This window comes from Anomaloglossus baeobatrachus, chromosome 11 (genome assembly GCF_048569485.1).
Source record: "Anomaloglossus baeobatrachus isolate aAnoBae1 chromosome 11, aAnoBae1.hap1, whole genome shotgun sequence".
Classification (NCBI taxonomy): Eukaryota; Metazoa; Chordata; class Amphibia; order Anura; family Aromobatidae; genus Anomaloglossus; species Anomaloglossus baeobatrachus.
Window position 1 is genome coordinate 170,081,873 of NC_134363.1, and position 23,712 is coordinate 170,105,584.

Here is a 23,712-nt window from a genome sequence, read left to right on the forward strand (position 1 = left end):
TGTAGAGAAGGATCTTGATATAATAATGTACATTCCTTTGTGTAAAAGTAAAACTAGGAGAGTCACTTGTAGAGAAGGATATTAATATAATAATGTAGGGGGTGACATTATAGTTGTGGAGGGATGTTTTTCAACTTGGACCCTTCATAAAAGTTATCACCTATCCTAGAAAATCCATGAAATATATGGTAAATTGAATACTACATAGACAGAAGTGAGATGGATGAATAAGACAGATAGATAAATATGGACAAGTTTTATAAATAAAAAACCCCAATCGTGTGGTAGTTCTGTGCGTCCTATATAACACTAGCTATATCTAGTGGGATACATAAAAGCTGCACACGTGTCACTTGCACTGATACTGGCTCCATATGTGAAGTGCATATGGATTTCCACATTTTACGCATTTACCATAAATATATTTTTCTGACATCTGATCACATCCTCCCGTCAGTGTTCCTCACACATCACATTGATTTATTCCCTCTAATGCTATTTGCCATTTCCTTCTGCAACCTAATCTTTCACTGAGGCACCAGCTCCTACAATTAGCCCATGGCCGTCACTATCTCTATCCCTGTAGCACTATCCATAGGATTTCGTCCTGGACGGTTAGAGGGGTATATATGTAACTATAGATTTTAATGCAATCTGCTCATAATTTGAGAAAAATATGTTCCCACTTCTGACCTGTACAATACAAAATTATATTAGCCAGAAAAATCGATGTAAACACTTTAATGCACAAAAATGACAAAGGTATCACTCCTAGAATATTTGTGTCATTTTTGGGCATCAAAGCATTTACCACCGATTACCAGTACTTCTGGCCTAAATCTTGTATGGAGCTAATAGCTTTATATTTTATACAAAATTCATGATTAGAACAGTTGGGATCCACATCCTTACTTCGGTGCCAATCAGCTGTATAAAGGGGTCCTGCCCCCTTGATTCTTAGGTAATGGGATTGTCTCACCTAAGAAAAAGACTGAAGGTACATCCTACCCTTCTAATGTGAACAGGTGCAAACTGAACATGAAACATAGTAACAAAAATGAGACAGTTGCACTCTGTAGTGCTAAGATATGTGGGACAATAAATATGGGAATATAGACATGCATTTACTGGTATGCATGGGCGTACCCGGGATCAAAACTAGGGGGGGGGGGGGGCAAGCCATGGTCGTTCAGGTTGTAAAATATTAGAACGGAAAAGGTGAATGAAACAAAAATTTTAAGAGCATTAAATGTAATTATAGCTCGATTAATGACTCCGCGCCCCTGTACACACACACACACACACACACACACACACTATAATGCACCCCCATTACCCTCACACACACACACACACACACACACAATACAATGCACGCTCCATTACCCCTCCCCCTCCCACACACACACACACACACAATACAATACATCCCCCCATCACCCACTACATACACACACACACAAAATACCATTCACCCCCCATTACCATCTCCCCACGCACACAATAAAATGCACCCCCATCACCCCCCCAAACACACACACACACACTACAATGCACCCCCCGTCACCCCCTACACACACACACAAAATACAATGCACCCCCCATTACTCCCTACACACACACACATAATGCACCCCCCATCATCCCCTACACACACACACACACTCACACACACACACACACACACACTCACACACACACACACACACACAATTAACACAATACAATGCACCCCCCATCATCCCCTACACACACACATACACACACTACAATGTACCCCCCATATACCCCCCCACTACCATGTACCACACATATACACACACACACACACACACACACACAATACAGTGCACCCTTCATTACCCCTCCCCCCACACACAATAAAATGCACCCTCCATTACCCCCTCCCCAGACATAATACATTGCACCCCCCATCACCCCCTACACACACACAAATTACACTACCCCATCACTACACACACCTGCCTCCCCCTCCCTCGGAATACAGTGCTCCCCCTCTGCCTGTCACAAAGCTGTGTATCCTTTACAAATGTTCCCCGTTATGTGTCCACAGCCCCTCCCCACACATCTCCATTAAATACACCTGTCTCTTCGGCTACTCTATGGAGCACTTACCGCTGCCTGATGTCTCCTGTGTCCCGGCGCCCGCAGCACTGTGATGATGTCAGCAATGTGCTGATCTCATCACGTTGCTGCACGTCGGGGGTGGGGCCCAGTCCCGACGCACTGTTCAAATGTATTTACGTCTGAAAGACGCAAATACATTTGAATAGGAAGAAGGAGGAAGCTGCAGCCACCTGCGTGCTGCTCAGCACTGTGTGCATGCCGGATACAGCGGCCCACTACAGGCACCGGCCCACTACACCGTGCCCCTGCTTATAGGGGGGGGGCAGCTTCCCCCCCCCTGCCCCTCGCTGGATACGCCCATGCTGCTATGAAAAACATGTAAAAATTGAGATACTTAGCACACGAAATGGCCAGTTTTATGTGAGCCCAACAGCCAACGGCAAGGCGACCTCTTTTAGTTGGGATTGTCTCACCACCATAACCGAGGAACGGCCACCAAAGTGACATTCCCCAATTGTACCCTGCCCGGGACCAAGTACCCCATAACCCTGGGCGACACACATACCCTTAAGAAGATGAGAAAAACCCTTTAATATTAATCTGATCATCTTTTAAGTTCCGGTTTAATATTTACAGTTGCTACACTTTGGCGTGAGGGTTGTCTGGATTAGAAAATAAACCATTATAGGACACTGATCAATCAGTTTGAGCAAAAAGCAACTACCGATAGAGCAATCTGGAGGAACCGGCTCGTTTTTTTGTTACATTGACCAGTTATTGATTCCGGGAGGAAGCGTCTGATGCTTTATGTGCCCTGCGGTGACGCTGCAAAATATTAGAACATTCACATCAAAACTCTACAAATCCTGGAATCGGAATCCTCTGATCATCGAAGGTTCCGTTTGACAATTGCACAAAGTAGATATTTCCAGGAACCTTTACAGCCGATGTGTTACTTTCTATATGTATTGAATCAACATGCAAGAACGACATTAACAATCTGGACCAACTTATTCTCGATATTAGCAATATTTACTATTATGTTGTGATTTTGGAGGATGGGGGTTATGTTGTTTACTGTGTTTTCGATGACCTCTAAGAGGTGTTACATTGATGACCATCTCGGTGGCCCCTTGGCTCTGCTCCCACCGCCCCAGGTGCCCTGATAAGGCTGTGCTGGGGCACTGGCATGTGTCTGGGCAGGATTCCCAGATTGTCACTTCCTCGGGATCTGTTCTCTCCCTCTCACTGCTCCCAGGAAGACGAGAAACCTTAATATAACTCAGACCGGAACACCCAAAACACAAAAACTGAACCCGTGACTGCAAACTCTACCGGTGAATATAGAAAGTTGATATCACTTGATATAATGACACAATTCCACAGTTTGATACATTCTATACATATCCTATCTATCTGCAGACCTCCTTATATAAACAACAACATAACACATGCTATACAGGAGGAATGCAGTTTGAGATTCATATTTTCAACGTTTGCAGATATCTTAGCGTATACTGAGGCTGCGGTATTATTTGGCTATGATGGTATATTATGCTGTCATTGCCGCTTGAACCTGTTCACAATTGATTGATTTGATTAGGAAGTGCAGGTCAGTTTTTTGAAGTTTACTATTGGAGGTGATGACTGCCTCAATATTTATCTGAGCTTCTCCCATAAGACCAAGGCTAATTTTAATTAGTGTTGGATCCTTTCTGCCATTTAAATTTGTAGGATTTTAGTTACGTTTGATAATAATGTTTAGTGTCCCATCCAATCACCCACCTATCTATCCATCCACCCATCCAAACATCCATCGATCCATCCACCAACCTATCCATCCATCCATCCATCCATCCACCAACCCACCTATCTATCCAACAACTAAGCCATCCAACCACCTATTCATCTATCCATCCATCCTGTCATCCACCTATCCATCTACCCATGTATCATCTACCCATCCATCCATCGTCCACCCACCCACCCATCCATCCACCCAACTATCCATCCACCCACCCACCAATCCATCCATCCACCCATGCATCCATCCATCCATCCATCCACCCATCTATCTATCTATCTATCTATCCACCAACTTAGCCATCCAACCATCTTTTCATCCATACATCCATCCATCCATCCATCCTGTCATCCACCTATCCATCTACCCACGTATCATCTACTCATCCATCCATTATCCATCCACCCACCCAACTATCCATCCACCTACCATTCCTTTCATCCACCCACCCATGCATCCTTCCATCCATCCATCCATCCATGCATCCATCCTTCCATCCATCCATGCATCCATCCTTCCATTCACCCACCCATCCATCCATCCACCCAAACATCCATCCACCCACTCACTCATCCAACGTATGTCACTGCCTAATGCGATCTTAGGGGGGTATGGGATCAGATTGTGCACAGCGTGTTGTTGACTGGAGATCCTCTTCAGTGCCTGCTTGTTGTTTACCCTGATTTGGAGCATATTTAATTCCATCCAGCACTGAAGAGGTTAAGGTTCCTTTCTATCCTGCAGTGATGTAACAGGTAGTTAAATCCTCAGCTGCAGTCTCTCCCTTCTGCTATAAATATCCGCTCCTAACTCCGCACTATGCCGGCTATAGCTTATTCCTACACTATCCACATTGAAGGAGCCTGGCTCTGGAGAAGCTGAGGTGTTTCTTCTGTTGCAGCTGAGAAGTTCCTGCTGGAGAAGCTATAAAGTGTTATTTATTGTCTTTCCCTACCTTTCCCGTGTTGTGTTACTGTAGTGGTGAGACTAGCGTCTTGCTGGCCTTCACTGATCAGGGTGATTTCAGGGCCCCTGAGAGCCTAGGCACATGAGGGCGCACGGGGGGAAGGGCCCATCTAGGGTCATTAAGGAGTGCAAGGATCAGTCCTAGGTGAGTGTTAGTAGGTGACCCCGCACCCCTCTCCCTAGTGCCAGGGCCTTCTGTTGTATTGCTACCCTGGTGTTTCCTATGTGTTGTGCCGCTCATCGGAGTCCTCTTGTAACTGGTGTGACACCTGAAATCACACCATGATAACCATCCATCCATTCATTCATTCATTCATTCATTCATCCATCCACCTATCCATCCATCCATCCATTCATTCATCCAACCATCTCTCCCTCATCCCATCCATCCACCCATCCACCCCATCCATCCATCCATCCATCCATCCACCCATTCATTCATCCATCCATCCATCCATCCATCCAACCATCTCTCCCTCATCCCATCCATCCACCCATCCATCCATCATCCACTCATCCATCCATTCATTCATCCATCCATCCATTCATTCATTCATTCAATCATTCATTCATCCAACCATCTCTCCCTCATCCCATCCATTCATCATCCACCCATCCATCCATTCATTCATCCATCCATTTATTCATCCATCCATCCAGAAAAACAAAAATAAAATGGTGAAACACAAGCAAAAGTGTAGGTATACGAGTAATTGGCACCCAGTGCTCTTGGATTCGTCCCTGTGCCCTGTGTTTGTGGAGCCCTATGGAAGATTTAAGCGACCTGTCTCCAAGGGGTTAAAAGGAACATTGCCGGTAAATTATCATTTTAGAGACTTATAATGAGTAGCGGCAAAATAAATAATAATTTTGAGTTCTAATGGAAAGATGACGGCAGGAATTCTGTGTCCAGAAGAGCCCGGAACACTTTGCAGTCGCTGCGCCCACGTATTATATTGTTCTTCACAACAGTCTAGAACATGTAATGTGCAGTGAAGCATCTGAACGGACAATGGATCGGGTGTATAATACAGACATGCTCCAAGCCCGTATATTCCCCCCCTCCTCATGTGTTTGCAAGTCTGGAAGCAGGTGCGTTTTTTATTGCCCATAAACCCCTAACTAAGCAATTCAGGAGAAAACATTAAGCTAAATCAGTAAAATCTTTCTGTATGTCAGCAGTAGGGGGGCTTCCTCCGCACTGATTTAATACTGAGTTCAATGAAAGGTGCATAAAGGACGTTAGATGTAGCAAAATTTAGAGGATTGGGTTGTCCAGCACTTGGGAAATATTCAGCAATCACTATGGCTTGCCAATTCCTAAGTGTGTAACATACAGACTAAACCACATAAGAGGAATTCAATTTTCCCCCCAAAATTCAAGAATTATTCACAGCAGCAAGAGGACGACAGTGTTTACCTGCCCAAGCCACAGAATCCAATGCACTGCCAGAATGCAGCAAAACAGGTGCAAAACACTGATGTAGCAACCATTCACACACTGCCAATCCATGGATTGGTAGTTTGTGAATGGTTGCTACATCGGTGTTTAACATACAGACTGTCAGGATTCAGCTCTGAGAGTTCATCATTAATCACAAGTATGCAGTCACATGCCAACTAGCATCTCATTTGCTCTCTTAGGCTATGTGCGCACAGTGCATTTTTCGCAGCGTTTTTGCGCGTTTTCCGGGTGCGTTTTTGAGCTCAAAACTGCATGACTTTACTTTCCCAGCAAACTCTATGAGTTTTCATTTTTGCTGTCCGCACACAACTTTTTTTTTAAGCTGCGTTTTTGAGCTTAAAAAAAAAAATGGACATGTCAATTCTTTCCTGCGTTTTTCTGCGTTTTCATCCCAAGCAATGCATTGGAAAAACGCAGAGATCAACATTGCAGCAAAGCGCAGCCAAAAACGCACCAAAACGTGGTAAAAACTCATGAGTTTTTACCGGTGTGGTTTTTGTGCGTTTTTGCCGTGGGTGCGTTTTTGTGTGTTTTTAGCGGCCAAAAACGCACAAAAATGCAGCGTCAAAAAAACGCACTATGCGCACATAGCCTTAGGCTTTTTTGCACACGCTGCATTTTTGGCACATTTGTGGTGCAGTTTGTTGCCCAAATCTGCATGTCTATCCTTACGCCAGCAAAGTCAATGAGAATTTTGAAGTGCTGTGTGCACGTTGCTTCTTTTTTCTTGGGTGCAGGAAAAATAAGCAGCATGTCAATTGTTGGTGCATTTCTTTCCTGCGTTTTTTTTTAGCCCTTCCAGCCAATGATTTCACTAAATAACGCATGTCACAAAAATCACCAAAATGGACACAAAAAAAACATGCATTTTTTGGCACATTTTTCTGCCAGAAGATGCAGAAAATTTCTGCAATAAAAAACTGAGCGTGCGCACATACCTTAAGACTGAGTTTTTTTGTAGCAGAAATTTCTGCACCAAAAACTGCATCTTCTGGCAGAAAATTGCACCAAACAAGGTGCGTTTTTTTCTTATGCGTTTTTCATAATGAAGTCAATAGGTGGAAGGGTTGAAAACCGCAGGAAAAAATGCACCAAGAATTGACATGCAGCGTTTTTTTTCTGCCCCAAAATCTGCATGGAAAAAAGAAGCAAAGTACGCACAGCACTCTCATTGACTTTGCTGGGATAAGGAGAGACGCGTTTTTGTCACAAAATCGCAACGTGCGCACACAGCTTAAATCTTCTGCAGTAGAAATTAGTCAGCGCCTGCAAATTGCATCCGCGAGGTCACATGAAGCGGTTAGCGGAGCCGAACCCTAAGGCCATTGTGCACACAGAGTTTTTTATGGCGGCGTTAAAAAATGGCGAGTTTTCTGATGGAATCCACTCCTGGAAATGTCCCTTCCTGGTGACGATTTTGGAGGAGTTCCTTAATCGTTTCCTAAAGAGTTTTTAAAACATTTTGGAAAAGTTTTTGAACCCTGAAGCATTTTTAGTTTTGGAATCTTTTTGATTGGTCATTGACAAGTTTGGAGCAAATTCCATTCTGGATTAACCCTTCCGTCACTACCCATGAATAATATCCAAAATTAACCGTTCCATTACTCCCCATGGATAATATTCAGAATATTCAGAATTAACCCTTCCGTCAATCAACATGAATAATATTCAGAATTAACCCTTCTGTCAATCACCATGAATAATATTCAGAATTAACCCTTCCGTCTCTCTTCATGGATAATTAGAATTAACCCTTCAATCACTCACTATGAATAATATTCAGAATTAACCCTTCCGTCTCTCACCATGAATAATATTCAGAATTAACCCTTCCGTCTCTCACCATGAATAATATTCAGAATTAACCCTTCCGTCTCTCACCATGAATAATATTCAGAATTAACCCTTCCATCGATCACCATGAATAATATTCAGAATTAACCCTTTTGTATTTCTTCATGGATAATATTCAGAATTAACCTTTCCCTCACTCACCACGGATAACATTCAGAATTAACCCATTCGTCTCTCTTCATGGATAATATTCAGAATTTACCCTTCCGTCACTCGCCATGCATAATGTTCAGAATTAACCCTTCAGTCTCACACCATGAATAACATTGAGAATTAACCCTTCCGTCACTCCCCATATATAATATTCAGAATTAACCTTTCCGTCAATCACCATGAATAATATTCAGAATTAACCCTTCCATCACTCTTGATCAGCAGAGATACAAGATATTGATTTCTCTATACATTTTCTCCAGCTATACCAAAGTCTCAAACCACTCTTTGCAAAAAAAAAACCCAGATGCATCTAGAAAGTGGACAAAGTGGGTGTAAATTTGGAATTTTACTGTCTTTGGTATGGACAATGATCTTATTGGAAAGCACAATATGTAAAGCTGTGAGGTGCAGCTTTATATGAAAGTTACAGGAGGCGCTCAGATCCTGAGATGGGGCAGACATTAGTCAGTAACCCCATTGAATAACATTATAGTCTTTCTACATCCAGGCTTCTTATAGCAGAATAATCATAGTAAGTATTAACCTTAGCATTCACATGGGAAGTCATACAGTTTTGCAGAATTGTAAAGTGCATAATCTTGCAAAAAATTGTTATTTTATATATATATATATATATATATATATATAAATAATAATAATAATAATAATAATAATAATAATAATTTCTTATCTATGCACCATGACATAATTGTACTTACCTGTAGTAGATTGTCCTGTTCGGTGGAGTCCTGTCTGGGGACTGGTGTCTTCGTCTATGGGACTCCTTAATGGTCACAACCCAGCTCTCCATGCAGTCCATGTCTGACCTGTCACTATACCCATGGTCCTTGCTTCTTCTCTCCCTGTCATTTCTTTCCAAATCTGATTCCAGGACTTTTCTCCCTGTCTCTCCTCCTCCCCCTTCCTGTCCCATGTGCTGCTATCCCCTCTCCCTCCCTCTGTCCTTTACATCTCTATTCATCGCCTAGTCTTCACTATGACATTACATGCGCTTTTTTCATTTTTAGTGATATAGCCTTGATGATAGGCTCTATGGCTATACTAACAGGATACACTTAACACAGCATTCATTATTTAGACTATTCTGTGATAATAGTCCTGCACCAATCTGACTGCAGATTGTCCATCCTGCATTGGAGCAGAATTTGGGGCATTTAACTCTTGGTGCATGATAAATCCACTGATGAAATATTATTGCAAATATAAACAGTTCTGCAAAATGACAAACTCAGCTTTTGTTTTAGCTGTATTAATTGCCTAATTATGTGTCTCATGCATATTCATTGATCCTTTTCATATGAATTAATTGAGTTAATAAGAGAAATGTATCTCCTTGTTTGTAAATAAATGGTGCATATTTGTAAATAGAGTATTGCCGGCAGGAGAACCTTCTAGTGGGATGTAATTGGCATAGTGCAGCACTTGTGCATAGACTGTGTTGCCTGCATTGAAGTCACTGCATTGTAAAGTGATGGAGAGAGTATCTCCTGCTCTGATACAGAAGGATCTGCAGACAGGGGCAGAGGCAGGGCTTACTACTCTCTCCTCCCCCATTAAAACTGCAGAGATGAGAAGTCAGCAGTAGTGTATCTGCACATGGGAAGCAGTCCAGGGATAGAGGACAGGAGAGAAGAGGGGAGAAGGTGGGGGGAGCCACAGACACCCCACAATACACTTACACAGGCAGGTAAGTGGCCAAGGTCCTGTGCGCAAAGGCAGAGCCACCTGAGCGCATGCAATTTGCGCATTTATGCACCTTTCACTTAGTCTGAGGATGGGGCTTTATATCTTTATTATACTTTATACTTATTTATATGGCTTAATAATGTCTTGCATTGGTCACATAGTGACTCTAGCCTTTGCCACCCTTATTATTCCCTTATATAAAGACATGGAGCGTATAATTGTATCACACACTGTTCTGTTTCCTCCAGGAGGATCTTCCTTGGCATTCTTTCTTTTGCCATCTCCCTTTGATAGAAAACACCCATGGGACCCCCGTGGGAAAGAAATTTATTCCCCTATATACGTCAGTCATGGCTGCTTGTAACCCTGGGTAAGTGGCATCATTGCTTTTAATATTATGAATAGTTTGCTAAGTTATTGCTCTGCTTAGCAACAATGTCCACCTAGAATGATAGGAAAGTTACTTCGTGCGCAGATTTCCATCTCTGCCAGGTGTACATAAACTCTTTCTGTTAAGGCTGCTTTCACACATCAGGTTTTTGCTGTGCGGCACAATCCGGCGCTTTGTGGGAAAAACGCATCCGTTTTTGTTTTGCCGCCGGGTGCGTTTTTTCCGCATAGACTTGCATTAGCGCCAGATTGTGCCTGCGTCCGTTTTTTGCATATTTAGCCGATGCGGCGGCCGGATGGAACGCTGAATGCAACGTTTTTTGTCTGTGGCGAAAAACCGCATCGCGCCGGATGCGGCGCGATTTACAATGCATGCCTACGGCGTCCTGTGGCAAAAAACGCATCCGGCCGCTGGTTGCAGTTTTTTGAACTGCGCATGCTCAGTATCAAGCCGCATCCGTCAAAAAACGGACGTGCCGCATGAAAAAACCGTATGCAACGGATCCGTTTTTTTCGCCGCATCCGTTGCATAGGTTTTTGAGCCGGATTGTGCCCTTATCATGATCTAAAGTGGATCCCTATCCTCCAGCCAAGGACTGCAGGGGGACTGCAGGAATTAGAGACTACAGGAGGGTGTGGTGTGTGTTACATGGGTCGTGTGGATAGAATGCAGGTCTGACAGTTTTATGCCCAGCTTGCAATATTCTGTACAAATCTGGGACATTTGAAGCTGGAAATAAAATACAAAGTGGACAGATTATTTGTGCCTTCGGTCAGTGACTCAGCAGTAGGCTCCTAAAGCTAAAGGCTGAGTCAGCAACAGGCCAATTCTGTCACTTGTCATAGGAGTCCGATACCTGCAGACTGTCTCCGGCAGGTGCCCAGATCTAAAAGATGCAAATGCTTCTGCTTGGTGCAATGAGGACTATAAAATGCATTTTCTAGGCTTAAAAGGGAAAATGCATTCTCTGCCAGCACATCTTGTGAATTAACCATTACCTGCTCATTCAGAAGAGATATATGACCCCCCAAAGTAATCCCCGCACCTTAACATTTAGCAGCTTGTATGACCTTGGGTTAATTCCCAATCCCCACTCATAGGAAATGGAAGATTGGTGCAAAGGAGAATATCATCCAATATCATAGACCTAGGCCCTTTCTGCCTAAGGACCTCATTTGATAATGTATATACACCCCTGAGGAAGGCATTCAAAATCCATTTCCACCCTCCCATCTATGACTTCTATACTTTGTGGCTGCTTACTATCTCTGCACTTCTGTACAATCACAGTTTAGATTTTATTCCAAATTGATTTCTATGTAATTACAAGTACCACAATGATATTTACTCATTGCAAATAATTTACAGAATTTAAGTACATGAGCAAATTTGAAATACCACATTCTTCAATAAAAGTAAAAATTATATGTGTATATATACATATATATATATATATATATATATATATATATATATATATATATATATATATACTGCTCAAAAAAAATGAAGGGAACACTTAAACAAAGATTTTGTATTTTGTTGTTACCTTCACTTTTTGAGCAGTATATATATATATATATATATATATATATATATCGATATATGTGTGTGTATATATATATATATATGTATATATATATATATATATACTGCTCAAAAAAATGAAAGGAGCACCAAAATACAAAATCCTTGTTTAAGTGTTCCCTTCATTTTTTGAGCAGTATATATATATATTGTGTCTACACCGCTGCTCCCGTCATAGAGTAGAGAATGCTGTGGTGATGTCACATAAACAGAGCTGCAGCAAATCACAGGGCTCAGCGGTAGGTGTTTGGCTGCAACTCTGTTGATGTGATATATATATATATATATATATATATATATATATATAAAAATATATATATATACTACTCAAAAAATGAAGGGAACACTTAAACAAGGATTTTGTACTTTGGTGTTCCCTTCATTTTTTTTAGCAGTATATATATATATATATATATATATATATGCCTCGATATATGTATATATATATGTATATATATGTATATATATACACACACATATATATATATATATATATATATATATACTGCTAAAAAAAATGAAGGGAACACCAAAATACAAAATCCTTGTTTAAGTGTTCCCTTCATTTTTTGAGTAGTATATATATATATTTTTATATATATATATCTATATATCACATCAACAGAGTTGCAGCCAAACACCTACCGCTGAGCCCTGTGATTTGCTGCAGCTCTGTTTATGTGACATCACCACAGCATTCTCTACTCTATGACGGGAGCAGCGGTGTAGACACAATATATATATATATATATATATATATATATATATATATATATATATATATAATTTTACTAATTCGATTTGGCTTTGGTCAAAATATAATCAGCTGCCACTCCACCTTCCCAGGTCCAAGTCTGTGTCTCCACCGCTGCTCCAGTGATAGTGTACAGACTGCAGTGGTGATGTCACATAAACAGCGCTGCAGCCAATGACAGGTCCCAGTGGTAGGTGGTAAGAACCGTGTTGCCCAGTGTTTGGCTGCAGCGCTGTTGCTGTGATGTAACCATTGCAGCATGTCCGCTATGACTGGAGCAGCGATGGACACAGTAATGATAAGTATCAGCTGGAGCTGATTTTATTATTTTTACAATTTTTACGACTAGTTAGTAAAAAAAAGTTGAAAGTTGAGGACCCTGTAATAATGAGTTGTCAGTTTTTGATAATAGTGTTTCCCTGCTCAGTCTCAGCTGGAAAACAATATCTTGTAAGATGGTTCTCCCATGGGGAATGTCAGAGCACCGACTTCCTACATAATGTGTAATTGAACCGCGGACCACCAGTATAGTAACCAGTGGTCTCTGCGCTTCTCTGTAATGTTTTGCACCTGTGCTGATTAATCACATTTTATTGCAGGCACTGCAACTTTTATATGAACCCATTGTATATTGCATGTATGGCTATTAAGATTGAGATACATATATACACTCTTGGCCAAGAAATCTTGATCAGAGGTCATGTTTGTAGACACATGCATTGTACTAAAAGGGCTCCATTGTATTGATGAGACCAAGACATATAAGATGGAAGCTTAATTCGTCTCTTGGTTCGATGACTAAAAAGCGATAGCGTGAACTAGATTGTGTAATAAGTAGACTTTCCCAGATCTAGACACATCTGTGGGTGAAGTTTGGACTCTGGTGGAGTTGAGACCCTGAGGTCCAACGGCAAGTTTATGTATTACATACAGTCTCTATGGTGCACTTGAATAGTCCTAAAATGCCTTGGTTTAGGCAAGTGACCAGAGACACTGACTAAGTCAACCTGCTAAGCCCTTCAGCTACCAGCGGTGAGTTACATTGTGCACTATGCTAAGAGACTGTTCCGGTTACTGCTAGTAACTACCAAGTTCTATGCCTTATTGTTTATGTGTAACCAACCTGCTCTTTGCTTACTTTTGATGAGTAACCACCAAGCTCAGTGTGTCAACTCTGATGCTCAGTTCTCAAGGTCTGTGACTCAGTGACTCAACTTTGATGTGTAATTGACAAACTCTGTGCCTTAACTCTTACAAGTTACCATCAAGCTGTGTGCCTCAACACTCATTTGTAGCAACCAAGCTCCTTTGTACCTTTGTTCTGTTGTATACCGATTACGTTATGTTCAATCTGGAAGTGTAACTGACAAGCTCTGTGCCTCAGCTCTGGTGTGCAACCACCAAGCTCTGCGCCTCAACTCTGGTGTGCAACCACCAAGTTCTGCGCCTCAGCTCTGGTATGCAACCACCAAGCTCTGCGTCTCAACTCTGGTGGGCAACCACCAAGTTCTGTGCCTCAACTCTGGTGTGCAACTACCAAGCTCTGCGTATTAACTCTGGTGTGCAGCCACCAAGTTCTGTGCCTCAACTCTGGTGTGCAATCACCATGCTCTGCGTATTAACTCTGGTGTGCAGCCACCAAGTTCTGTGCCTCAACTCTGGTGTGCAATCACCATGCTCTGCGCCTCAATTCTGGTGTGCAACCACCAAGCTCTGCGTATCAACTCTGGTGTGCAGCCACCAAGCTCTGCGCCTCAACTCTGGTGTGCAACCACCAAGCTCTGTGCCTCAACTCTGGTGTGCAACCACCAAGTTCTGCGCCTCAGCTCTGGTGTGCAACCACCAAGCTCTGCGCCTCAGCTCTGGTGTGCAACCACCAAGCTCTGCGTATCAACTCTGGTGTGCAACCACCAAGCTCTGCGCCTCAACTCTGGTGTGCAACCACCAAGTTCTGTGCCTCAACTCTGGTGTGCAAACACCAAGTTCTGCGCCTCAGCTCTGGTATGCAACCACCAAGCTCTGCGTCTCAACTATGGTGGGCAACCACCAAGTTCTGCGCCTCAACTCTGGTGTGCAACTACCAAGCTCTGCGTATTAACTCTGGTGTGCAGCCACCAAGTTCTGTGCCTCAACTCTGGTGTGCAATCACCATGCTCTGCGTATTAACTCTGGTGTGCAGCCACCAAGTTCTGTGCCTCAACTCTGGTGTGCAATCACCATGCTCTGCGCCTCAATTCTGGTGTGCAACCACCAAGCTCTGCGCCTCAATTCTGGTGTGCAACCACCAAGCTCTGCGCCTCAGCTCTGGTGTGCAACCACCAAGCTCTGCGTATCAACTCTGGTGTGCAACCACCAAGCTCTGCGCCTCAACTCTGGTGTGCAACCACCAAGCTCTGCGCCTCAACACTGGTGTGCAACCACCAAGCTCAGTGCCTTTATTTTCTTGTATAACCATCAAGTTATCTTCAACTGTAAGGCTGTGTAAACATGCTTCAACAATCTGGTGTTTTTTGTTTTTTTGCCGCTGTCCGCACTAAATTATACAATAACAATCTTCTCTGATTATTGCATTTTTGCTGCATTTTTGCCTTTTCCTTGTTATTTCATGTGTTTTTGGTGCAGATGTGAAGCTGTGTTTTTAACTGTTTTTATAGTGCAGAAAAGCTTTGATTCTGCACTTAAAAAAGTAACTGCAGTTTTCTCCATGCATTTTTTTAAGCTCCGCATAGAAAACTCTAGAGAAAAATAACGCCACAGAACCGCAGAGTTCTGCGGCGTCTTTTCATGGAATCACATCCACTTTGGAGAAAAATAAAATAATATTTTTTGTCATTTTTTTTTCATTTCTTTATAGTAGTTTTATAGGAACAAAATAATCTGACTTTTTCCTTCAGCTACATAGAGATACAGTATATATCTGTCTATATCTCTATGTAGCTGAATAATCAGCTTCTGGCTTCCCTGCCTGCAATACAGGTCAAAATTACCAAATCCTCCTCTGTACAATACAGTACAGGCAGTGGCTCAATGGTAGAGCTGCTTCCTATGGACAAATAGCTCATGAGTTGATGAGTTCTAGTCCCATCTTGTGGGGAAACTAGAGCAGATGAGAATTTAATTTATGCAGTGCTCTTCTTGAGTTAATTTATTCATTGCACTTAGAGGAGGAGCTGGGACAAAAGCAGTGACCAGCAGGACTGCGGGAGAGAGCTCTCCAATCAGGACAGTCCCGATAAATCCAGGACAGTTGGGAGGTACGGGTTTCCTAAACTTCCCTGCATAAGGCTATGTGCGCACGTTGCAGATTTGGTGCAGAATTTTTCTGCATGTAATCTGCACAAACACGCTCCAGAAACGCACCAAAAAACATATGCGTTTTTCTTAAAGGTAACCTGTCGCCAGGATTTTTCCTTATGAGCTGTAGCCATCACCAGTTAACTCTTAATGGGACTGTCACAAACCACCGGGGGGGTCACTCAGAAATCCCCCGCGCTGGCTACCAGTACGTCACAATCGGGGGGTAACAAGTGGGTGTCACCCCTCCTTTATACCTCCCGACCGACAGACAGAGCACGTGACGCGCTCTCTAGCGCCCCTCTTATAGTCAGGCCAATTATGGAATTGCCCGACAATAAGCAAGGAGGCCGCTATACTACTTATGCCGATTATTGAAGGGTCCCCCGTGAGAGTAGGGTATATATTCCCCCGACCTCCGCGGGCGGAATATATAATATCTTCCCGAATCTCACTGGCCTCCCCACAATAATCCTTGGCACAACTCGCTGCCACCAACCGCTTCACGGTAACTATTAGCCGAACACACAGACGTGGGATTCAAGATCGAGATAACAGAACAGCCCAAGATTAATTATATAATTTAATCAGCCTAAAGCACACTAGAAACTACAATATATACAATAGGGAATCTACAGAATATACACATGTCAGAGTACAGTTACAATCAAAGCATGGGTTTACAAACAGGTATGCAATTCACTCAGTTACCTTGTGCGTCTGGCCACAGGGGGGCGCTGTAGACCAGGTTTCCAGGAACTCCCACAGATGTTTCTCACACGTGACCCCCAGCGAAAGAACACTGGAAAATGGCCGAAGTAGGGTTATCAACCTGGGCAGATCCAGGTCCCCTCCTACCTTAGTGACCTCACAGGGAAGCACTGCTCCACCCCTGGCTTGAGTTATGGACAATCCACAACATGGAATATGGGCCATAACTTTGCCTGGGAGCGTCGTAGGCGGACGCCAATGCTCTCATTGTGACAGTTATGAATTTAGCTACAGAACGAGGGGACTCATGACCTGTCTGCCAGTTCCCCATTGGCTGATATCACGCCTGGGGCATTTCCCAATGTCCTGCTCCCATAAAAAGGGTGTGCCGGCATCGTCCGCATGCGGAGACACCATTTTTATGGTTGCCATATTTATCGGAAATATGGCTTGCGAGATATGAACCATTTTTTACTGGAGTCGTTCTGTCTGGCTATTTCCATAGCCTTGCTAATGAGATACAACTCTTGTTACAGGGTGACGGCAGGGAGTCATCCTGTGTCCATTGTTCCCACACCACCTCATTTCCATATCACAGGACATGGCCATGGAGGTGTAAGTGGAACACTGAGAACAAGAAGGGAGGGGGCACTGCCAGGGAGTGATGAGGGATTATGACTGGAGTCATAATTCATCTTCATATCCCGGGATTTGCCTCACACCTCCCCCCTTTTGAGGGCGCTAGGGGGCAGCACACTCCGGTGTTCCCCCGTGCGCCCGTCCGCGACCTCTCCTTGTCGGGACAGCCCGTCTGCGTTACCGTGGTCACGGCCCCTTTTGTGGCGAATGGTGAAGTTGTATTGCTGGAGCGCAAGGCTCCATCGCAACAATCGCCCATTCGTCCCAGAGACGGTGTGCAACCAGCTGAGGGGATTGTGGTCCGTCTCCACGATGAAGTGGCGCCCGTATAGATAGGGTTGCAGACGCTGCAGGGCCCACACTATGGCCAGGCACTCCTTCTCCATCGTGGAATAGGCAACTTCCCTTGGTAACAGCTTCCTGCTCAGGTACAAGACTGGGTGCTCTTGGCTCGCAGAGTCCACCTGGCTGAGCACCGCACCGAGGCCGAAGTCACTGGCGTCGGTCTGTACTACAAACGGCCGCGTGAAGTCGGCTGCCTGTAGCACGGGCGGGCTGGACAGGGCGTCCTTTAGGGCCCGGAAGGCTGTCTCGCAGTCCATTGTCCAATCGACTGCAGAGGGCAGCTTCTTCTTGGTGAGGTCCGTCAAGGGCTTTGCCAGGCTACTATAGCATGGAACAAACCTCCTATAGTACCCAGCGGTCCCCAAGAAGGACATCACCTGCTTCTTGGTCCTGGGGGTGGGCCAGGATGCGATGGCTTCCACTTTCTCAGGCTCGGGCTTCAGTGTTCTCCCACCTACCCGGTGACCGAGGTACTGGACCTCGCTCATGGCCAGCTGACACTTTCCCGGCTTGATGGTCAAACCTGCCCGGTGGATCCGCCTGAGCACCTGTGCTAGATGCTCTAGGTGGTCCTCCCAGGTGGGACTGAAGACGGCAATGTCATCCAGGTACGCGGCCGCGTACCCTTCAAGTCCCTTGAGCAGGGTGTTGACCATCCGCTGGAAAGTGGCAGGGGCATTCCTCATCCCGAATGGCATCACCGTGGACTCGTACAGTCCAAATGGGGTAATAAAGGCAGAGCGTTCCCTGGCCTTGCGAGTCAGGGGGATCTGCCAATATCCCCGGCTCAGGTCCATGATGGTCAGGTACTGAGCCCCGGCCAACTGATCGAGCAGGTCATCGATGCGTGGCATTGGGTACGCATCGGCGACCGTGACAGCATTGAGCCCCCTGTAGTCCACGCAGAACCGAGTGGTTCGGTCCTTCTTAGGGACGAGGACTACAGGCGAGGCCCAAGCGCTGTTGGATGCCTGGATCACCCCCAGCTTCAGCATCTCGTCAATCTCCTGGCGCATGTGTTGCTGCACCTCCAGGGAGACCCGATATGCTGAACGCCGGATCGGGGGATGATCCCCAGTGTCCACGTGATGGACAGCCAAGTCAGTCCTTCCGGGCTGGTTGGTAAACAACCCCCGGAAGGGGAGGAGGGTGGCCCACAGCTGGGACCGTTGGTCTTCCAAGAGCTGGTGGCCAACCTCCACATCCTCAATGGATCCGCCTGCCCTAACCTGGGCTAGCATATCCAAGAGGGTTTCCGCTTCTCCCTCCTCGGGCAGGTTGCACACGGGGAGCGCACTTGCCTCCCGCTCATGATGTGCCTTCATCATGTTCACATGGAAGGGCTTCCGCCTTCCACGGGCAGGGTCCAGGGTGACCAGGTACGTTACAGGGTTGAGCTGCTGGTACACGAGGTATGGGCCTTCCCAGGCTGCCTGAAGCTTGTCCTGTGGTACGGGGACCAGTACCCACACCTTTTGACCCACTTGGTAGGTCCTCTCACAAGCGTTCTGGTCGTACCAACGCTTCTGATCGGCCTGGGCTTGAGCCATATTGTCGTGTACCAGTTGCGTCAAGGCCTGCATTTTGTCCCGGAAGCGCATGACATACTCGATAACCGACACTCCAGGGGTGGCCAAATCCCCTTCCCAAGCCTCTTTCACCAGAGCCAGGGGGCCCCGCACACGTCGCCCGTACAGGAGCTCAAACGGTGAGAATCCTGTTGAGGCCTGTGGAACCTCCCGGTAAGCAAATAACAGGTGTGGGAGATACCGCTCCCAGTCACGCCCATGGGAGTCGACCAACATCTTAAGCATCTGCTTTAAGGTGCCATTGAACCGCTCGCACAGGCCATTAGTCTGTGGATGGTACGGGCTGGCCACCAGATGTCGCACCTGGACTTGCTTACAGAGGGCCTCCATCAGCTGGGACATGAATTGGGTCCCCCGGTCAGTGAGCATTTCCTGGGGAAAACCCACTCGGGAGAAAATCTCCAGCAATGCGGTGGCCACCTTGTCAGCCCGAATGGACGACAAGGCCACTGCTTCTGGGTACCGGGTGGCATAGTCCACTACCGTCAGTATGAAGCGTTTCCCGGAGCTGCTGGGGATGGCCAGCGGGCCGACCAGATCCACAGCCACCCTCCTGAAAGGCTCATCGATGATTGGCAGAGATACTAGTGGGGCTTTGGGGTGTGGCCCCGCCTTCCCCACTCTCTGACAGGTTTCACACGAACGGCAGTAGGCAGCCACATCGGCCCCCATTTTTGGCCAGTAGAAATGCTGGTTTAACCTGGCCTTGGTCTTAGCGATCCCTAGGTGTCCGGCCATCGGAATCTCATGTGCGATCCGCAACAACTCCGTCCGGAACGGATAGGGTACCACCAACTGTCGGTCCCTGGGCCACGCCTCCGGTGAACCCTGCTGGACCGTGGCCCGGTACAGCCGTCCTTGGTCCCAGACCACTCGCTCCGGGTCCGAGTCCGAGGGAGGCTGTGCCGCCTGCTCCTTTAGAGCTTTCAGGCTGTCGTCAGCTTCTAACGCTGCCTGAAACTCCTGACTAGATGTGGCCAGAATCGACGAGACTGTCACATCTTCAGTCAGTACCCCGGGACCTGTGTCCTGGCCTCCACCTGACTCGGCTGCCACTTGGTCAGAAGGGGAAGAGCTATCGGACCTCCGGGAGGCCCCTTGGCTTCCAGCACTCCCACTGCGGGTGACAGCGGCCACAGCCGCTGCGACCGTGGGTCGTGCCTGCTCCTCCTCCGTTCCTGACCAAGTCGCCGGTTCAGGCAGACCTACCTGGCTTCCTGACACCCCGGTTGTGGGGGAACCATGCACCGAGATCTTACCTGGGAGCACTTCCGCTCCTGGACCGGCCCCAATCTCACCTGCCTGTTCCCCTCCTGCAGCAACAGAACCCCGCTGTGAAATCTCTGGGGACCCCACATTTGCTGTGGTAGCCCCCACCCCACACACTGGTCCTCCCCCTGCAGCACCCTGCTCTCTGCTTATCCCTGCAGAGGGCAACAGATCCCAGCTCACAGGCTGATTACTTGTAGAGGCATTGTCACACCTTTCTCTGACCCCCTCCCCTCCTGTCACAGCTGCAGCTGCGTGTGTGTCTATGGTGTCTGTGCAAGCAGAAATATCAGAGTTCACTCCCTCCTCCCTTACATCATTCATAGATAACACATTAACATTGTTAGGAGTCATGTCAGTACGGGCTGAAGGTTCAGCCCTTGGGGGGGGCCCAAACTGGGAGGTTATCTGCCCCAAATCTGTCCCAAGTAGCACGTTTGCAGGGATCCGATCAGTTACCCCCACCTCCCTCACCCCTCGCCCTGCGCCCCAGTCCACAAAAATGTCAGCAACAGGCAGCGCCGGGTCAATGCCTCCAATCCCGGAGACAGCAAGGGTTTTTCCAGGGATCAAGTCTTGGGGGGACACCATCTCAGGCCGCACCAGAGTCACCTCCGAGGCGCTGTCTCGCAGTCCTATGGTCACAGACCGGCCGACGGTGACAGGTTGGAAGCTGTCCAGGGACCTACCACCACCCCCACCCACACAATACACCTTGGGCGGCCCTTGGGACGGGGACGGAGCCGGGGCCTTGGGACGCTGAGGGCACATGGCCTTGAAGTGTCCAGGTAGGTTGCACTGGTGGCACCGTCTTGGTTCTGCCACGGGCCTGGAGAGGGGAGTTGAGGGGGACACCCCCTGCAGTCTAGGGGCAGGTGGGGCAGTCGCAGAATTCATCTTACCCCCTCTCCAGGTGCTGCTGGTGGCCGCTCTCCTGGCCTCAGGGGCCCGGTTGTTGGTGTAGTCATCGGCAAGGGCAGCTGTAGCCGTGGACCCCTTTGGCTTCTGGTCTCGGATGAACTGGCGGAGATCCTCAGGGCAGTTCCACAAGAGTTGCTCCGTGATGAACAAGTCCAGGATCTCCGGTCCGGTGGAAAGCTGCAGGCCTTGGGTCCAGTGGTCGGCAGCTCGGGCAAGTGCCCGCCGGTGGTCAGCCCAGGAGTCCTTTGGTCCCTTCTGTAGGCTCCGGAACTTCTTGCGGTAGGACTCCGGGGTGAGGTTGTACTGTTGGATCAGGGCCCGCTTGATGGTGTCGTAGCCCTGATCTGCCTCAGCAGGCAAGTCCCCAAGGATATCCAGGGCCTTACCCCTTAAACGGGGGGTCAGGTATTTGGCCCACTGGTCCTTGTTCAGATGGGGCTGCAAGCAAGTCCGTTCAAAAGCAGTCAAGAAAGAGTCCAAGTCTCCATCCTTCTCCAGCACTGGGAAGTCCTCAACACGGACCTTTGGAAGTTTGGTGTCTTGAAGGTCACGTGTGGCTGATGAGGGCCGGAGCTGAGCTAGCTGCAGCTGGTAGTCACGCTCTGCCTGGCGCTCTTCACGCGCTGCCTGCCGCTCCGCAGCCTCAGCCTCACGCGCTGCTTGCCGCTCTGCCCTGCGCTCTGCCAGGAGTCCCTTGTAGCCCTCCTGGTCTCCAGCCTGGAGAAGGGCCATAGCCATTTGAAGAAGGCTATCCGAGCCTCCCAGGCTCGGTGGAATGGCACGTGGTGATCTGCGGCCCGCTGCGGAGCCTGGTGCTTCACTGTCCATTGCAGAGCGGAGGGCTGGCATCTGGCTCGTTGAGGACCCTTGGGTGAGCTGCTCCTCATCTTGTCCAGCAGTGCCAGGTTGTGCAATGTCCTCTGCAGAGCTGTTTTCTGGCGTCGAGCTCCTGGAGGACTCGTGGGCAACCTCCTCATTACTGCCCACAGCACCGTCCTCCCTCTCTTCGGCTCCTGCCTTAGCATTGGCCAGTTGCATAGCTCTGCTCCTGGTGCCATCAGCCATTCTTGCAGACTTTTGGTCACTGACACAGAACTGACACCTGATGCCTCCACACACCTTACAGTATCTGCACTCTGACACTCTAGTGTTGAGCTAGTCTGAAGACCCCAGCAGCCACAGCTGCTGCAGGCAGTCTTTAGTGTCTGGGAGTATGGGTCTCACACTCACACACACTATTATCTCGATCCCACCGCTGCCACCAATATGTCACAAACCACCGGGGGGGTCACTCAGAAATCCCCCGCGCTGGCTACCAGTACGTCACAATCGGGGGGTAACAAGTGGGTGTCACCCCTCCTTTATACCTCCCGACCGACAGACAGAGCACGTGACGCGCTCTCTAGCGCCCCTCTTATAGTCAGGCCAATTATGGAATTGCCCGACAATAAGCAAGGAGGCCGCTATACTACTTATGCCGATTATTGAAGGGTCCCCCGTGAGAGTAGGGTATATATTCCCCCGACCTCCGCGGGCGGAATATATAATATCTTCCCGAATCTCACTGGCCTCCCCACAATAATCCTTGGCACAACTCGCTGCCACCAACCGCTTCACGGTAACTATTAGCCGAACACACAGACGTGGGATTCAAGATCGAGATAACAGAACAGCCCAAGATTAATTATATAATTTAATCAGCCTAAAGCACACTAGAAACTACAATATATACAATAGGGAATCTACAGAATATACATATGTCAGAGTACAGTTACAATCAAAGCATGGGTTTACAAACAGGTATGCAATTCACTCAGTTACCTTGTGCGTCTGGCCACAGGGGGGCGCTGTAGACCAGGTTTCCAGGAACTCCCACAGATGTTTCTCACACGTGACCCCCAGCGAAAGAACACTGGAAAATGGCCGAAGTAGGGTTATCAACCTGGGCAGATCCAGGTCCCCTCCTACCTTAGTGACCTCACAGGGAAGCACTGCTCCACCCCTGGCTTGAGTTATGGACAATCCACAACATGGAATATGGGCCATAACTTTGCCTGGGAGCGTCGTAGGCGGACGCCAATGCTCTCATTGTGACAGTTATGAATTTAGCTACAGAACGAGGGGACTCATGACCTGTCTGCCAGTTCCCCATTGGCTGATATCACGCCTGGG

General features: G+C 47.0%; 2 protein-coding genes across 2 annotated transcripts in view; one reads left to right on the plus strand and one right to left on the minus strand.

Moving 5' to 3' along the window:
• Positions 1-9,220, minus strand: part of CD3E (CD3 epsilon subunit of T-cell receptor complex) — a 200,916-nt gene extending 191,696 nt beyond the window's left edge. Inside the window, exon 1 of the mRNA XM_075328766.1 lies at positions 9,053-9,220. The gene's annotated coding sequence lies outside the window, so the exon portion shown is untranslated. The remainder of the gene's footprint in view (positions 1-9,052) is intronic.
• Positions 9,221-9,897: 677 nt separating this feature from the next.
• SCN4B (sodium voltage-gated channel beta subunit 4) overlaps positions 9,898-23,712 on the plus strand; it is a 64,621-nt gene continuing 50,806 nt past the window's right edge. Inside the window, exons 1-2 of the mRNA XM_075327735.1 lie at positions 9,898-10,041; positions 10,289-10,410. Coding sequence (XP_075183850.1) covers positions 10,344-10,410 — 67 coding nt within the window. The 5' untranslated portion in view covers positions 9,898-10,041; positions 10,289-10,343. The remainder of the gene's footprint in view (positions 10,042-10,288; positions 10,411-23,712) is intronic.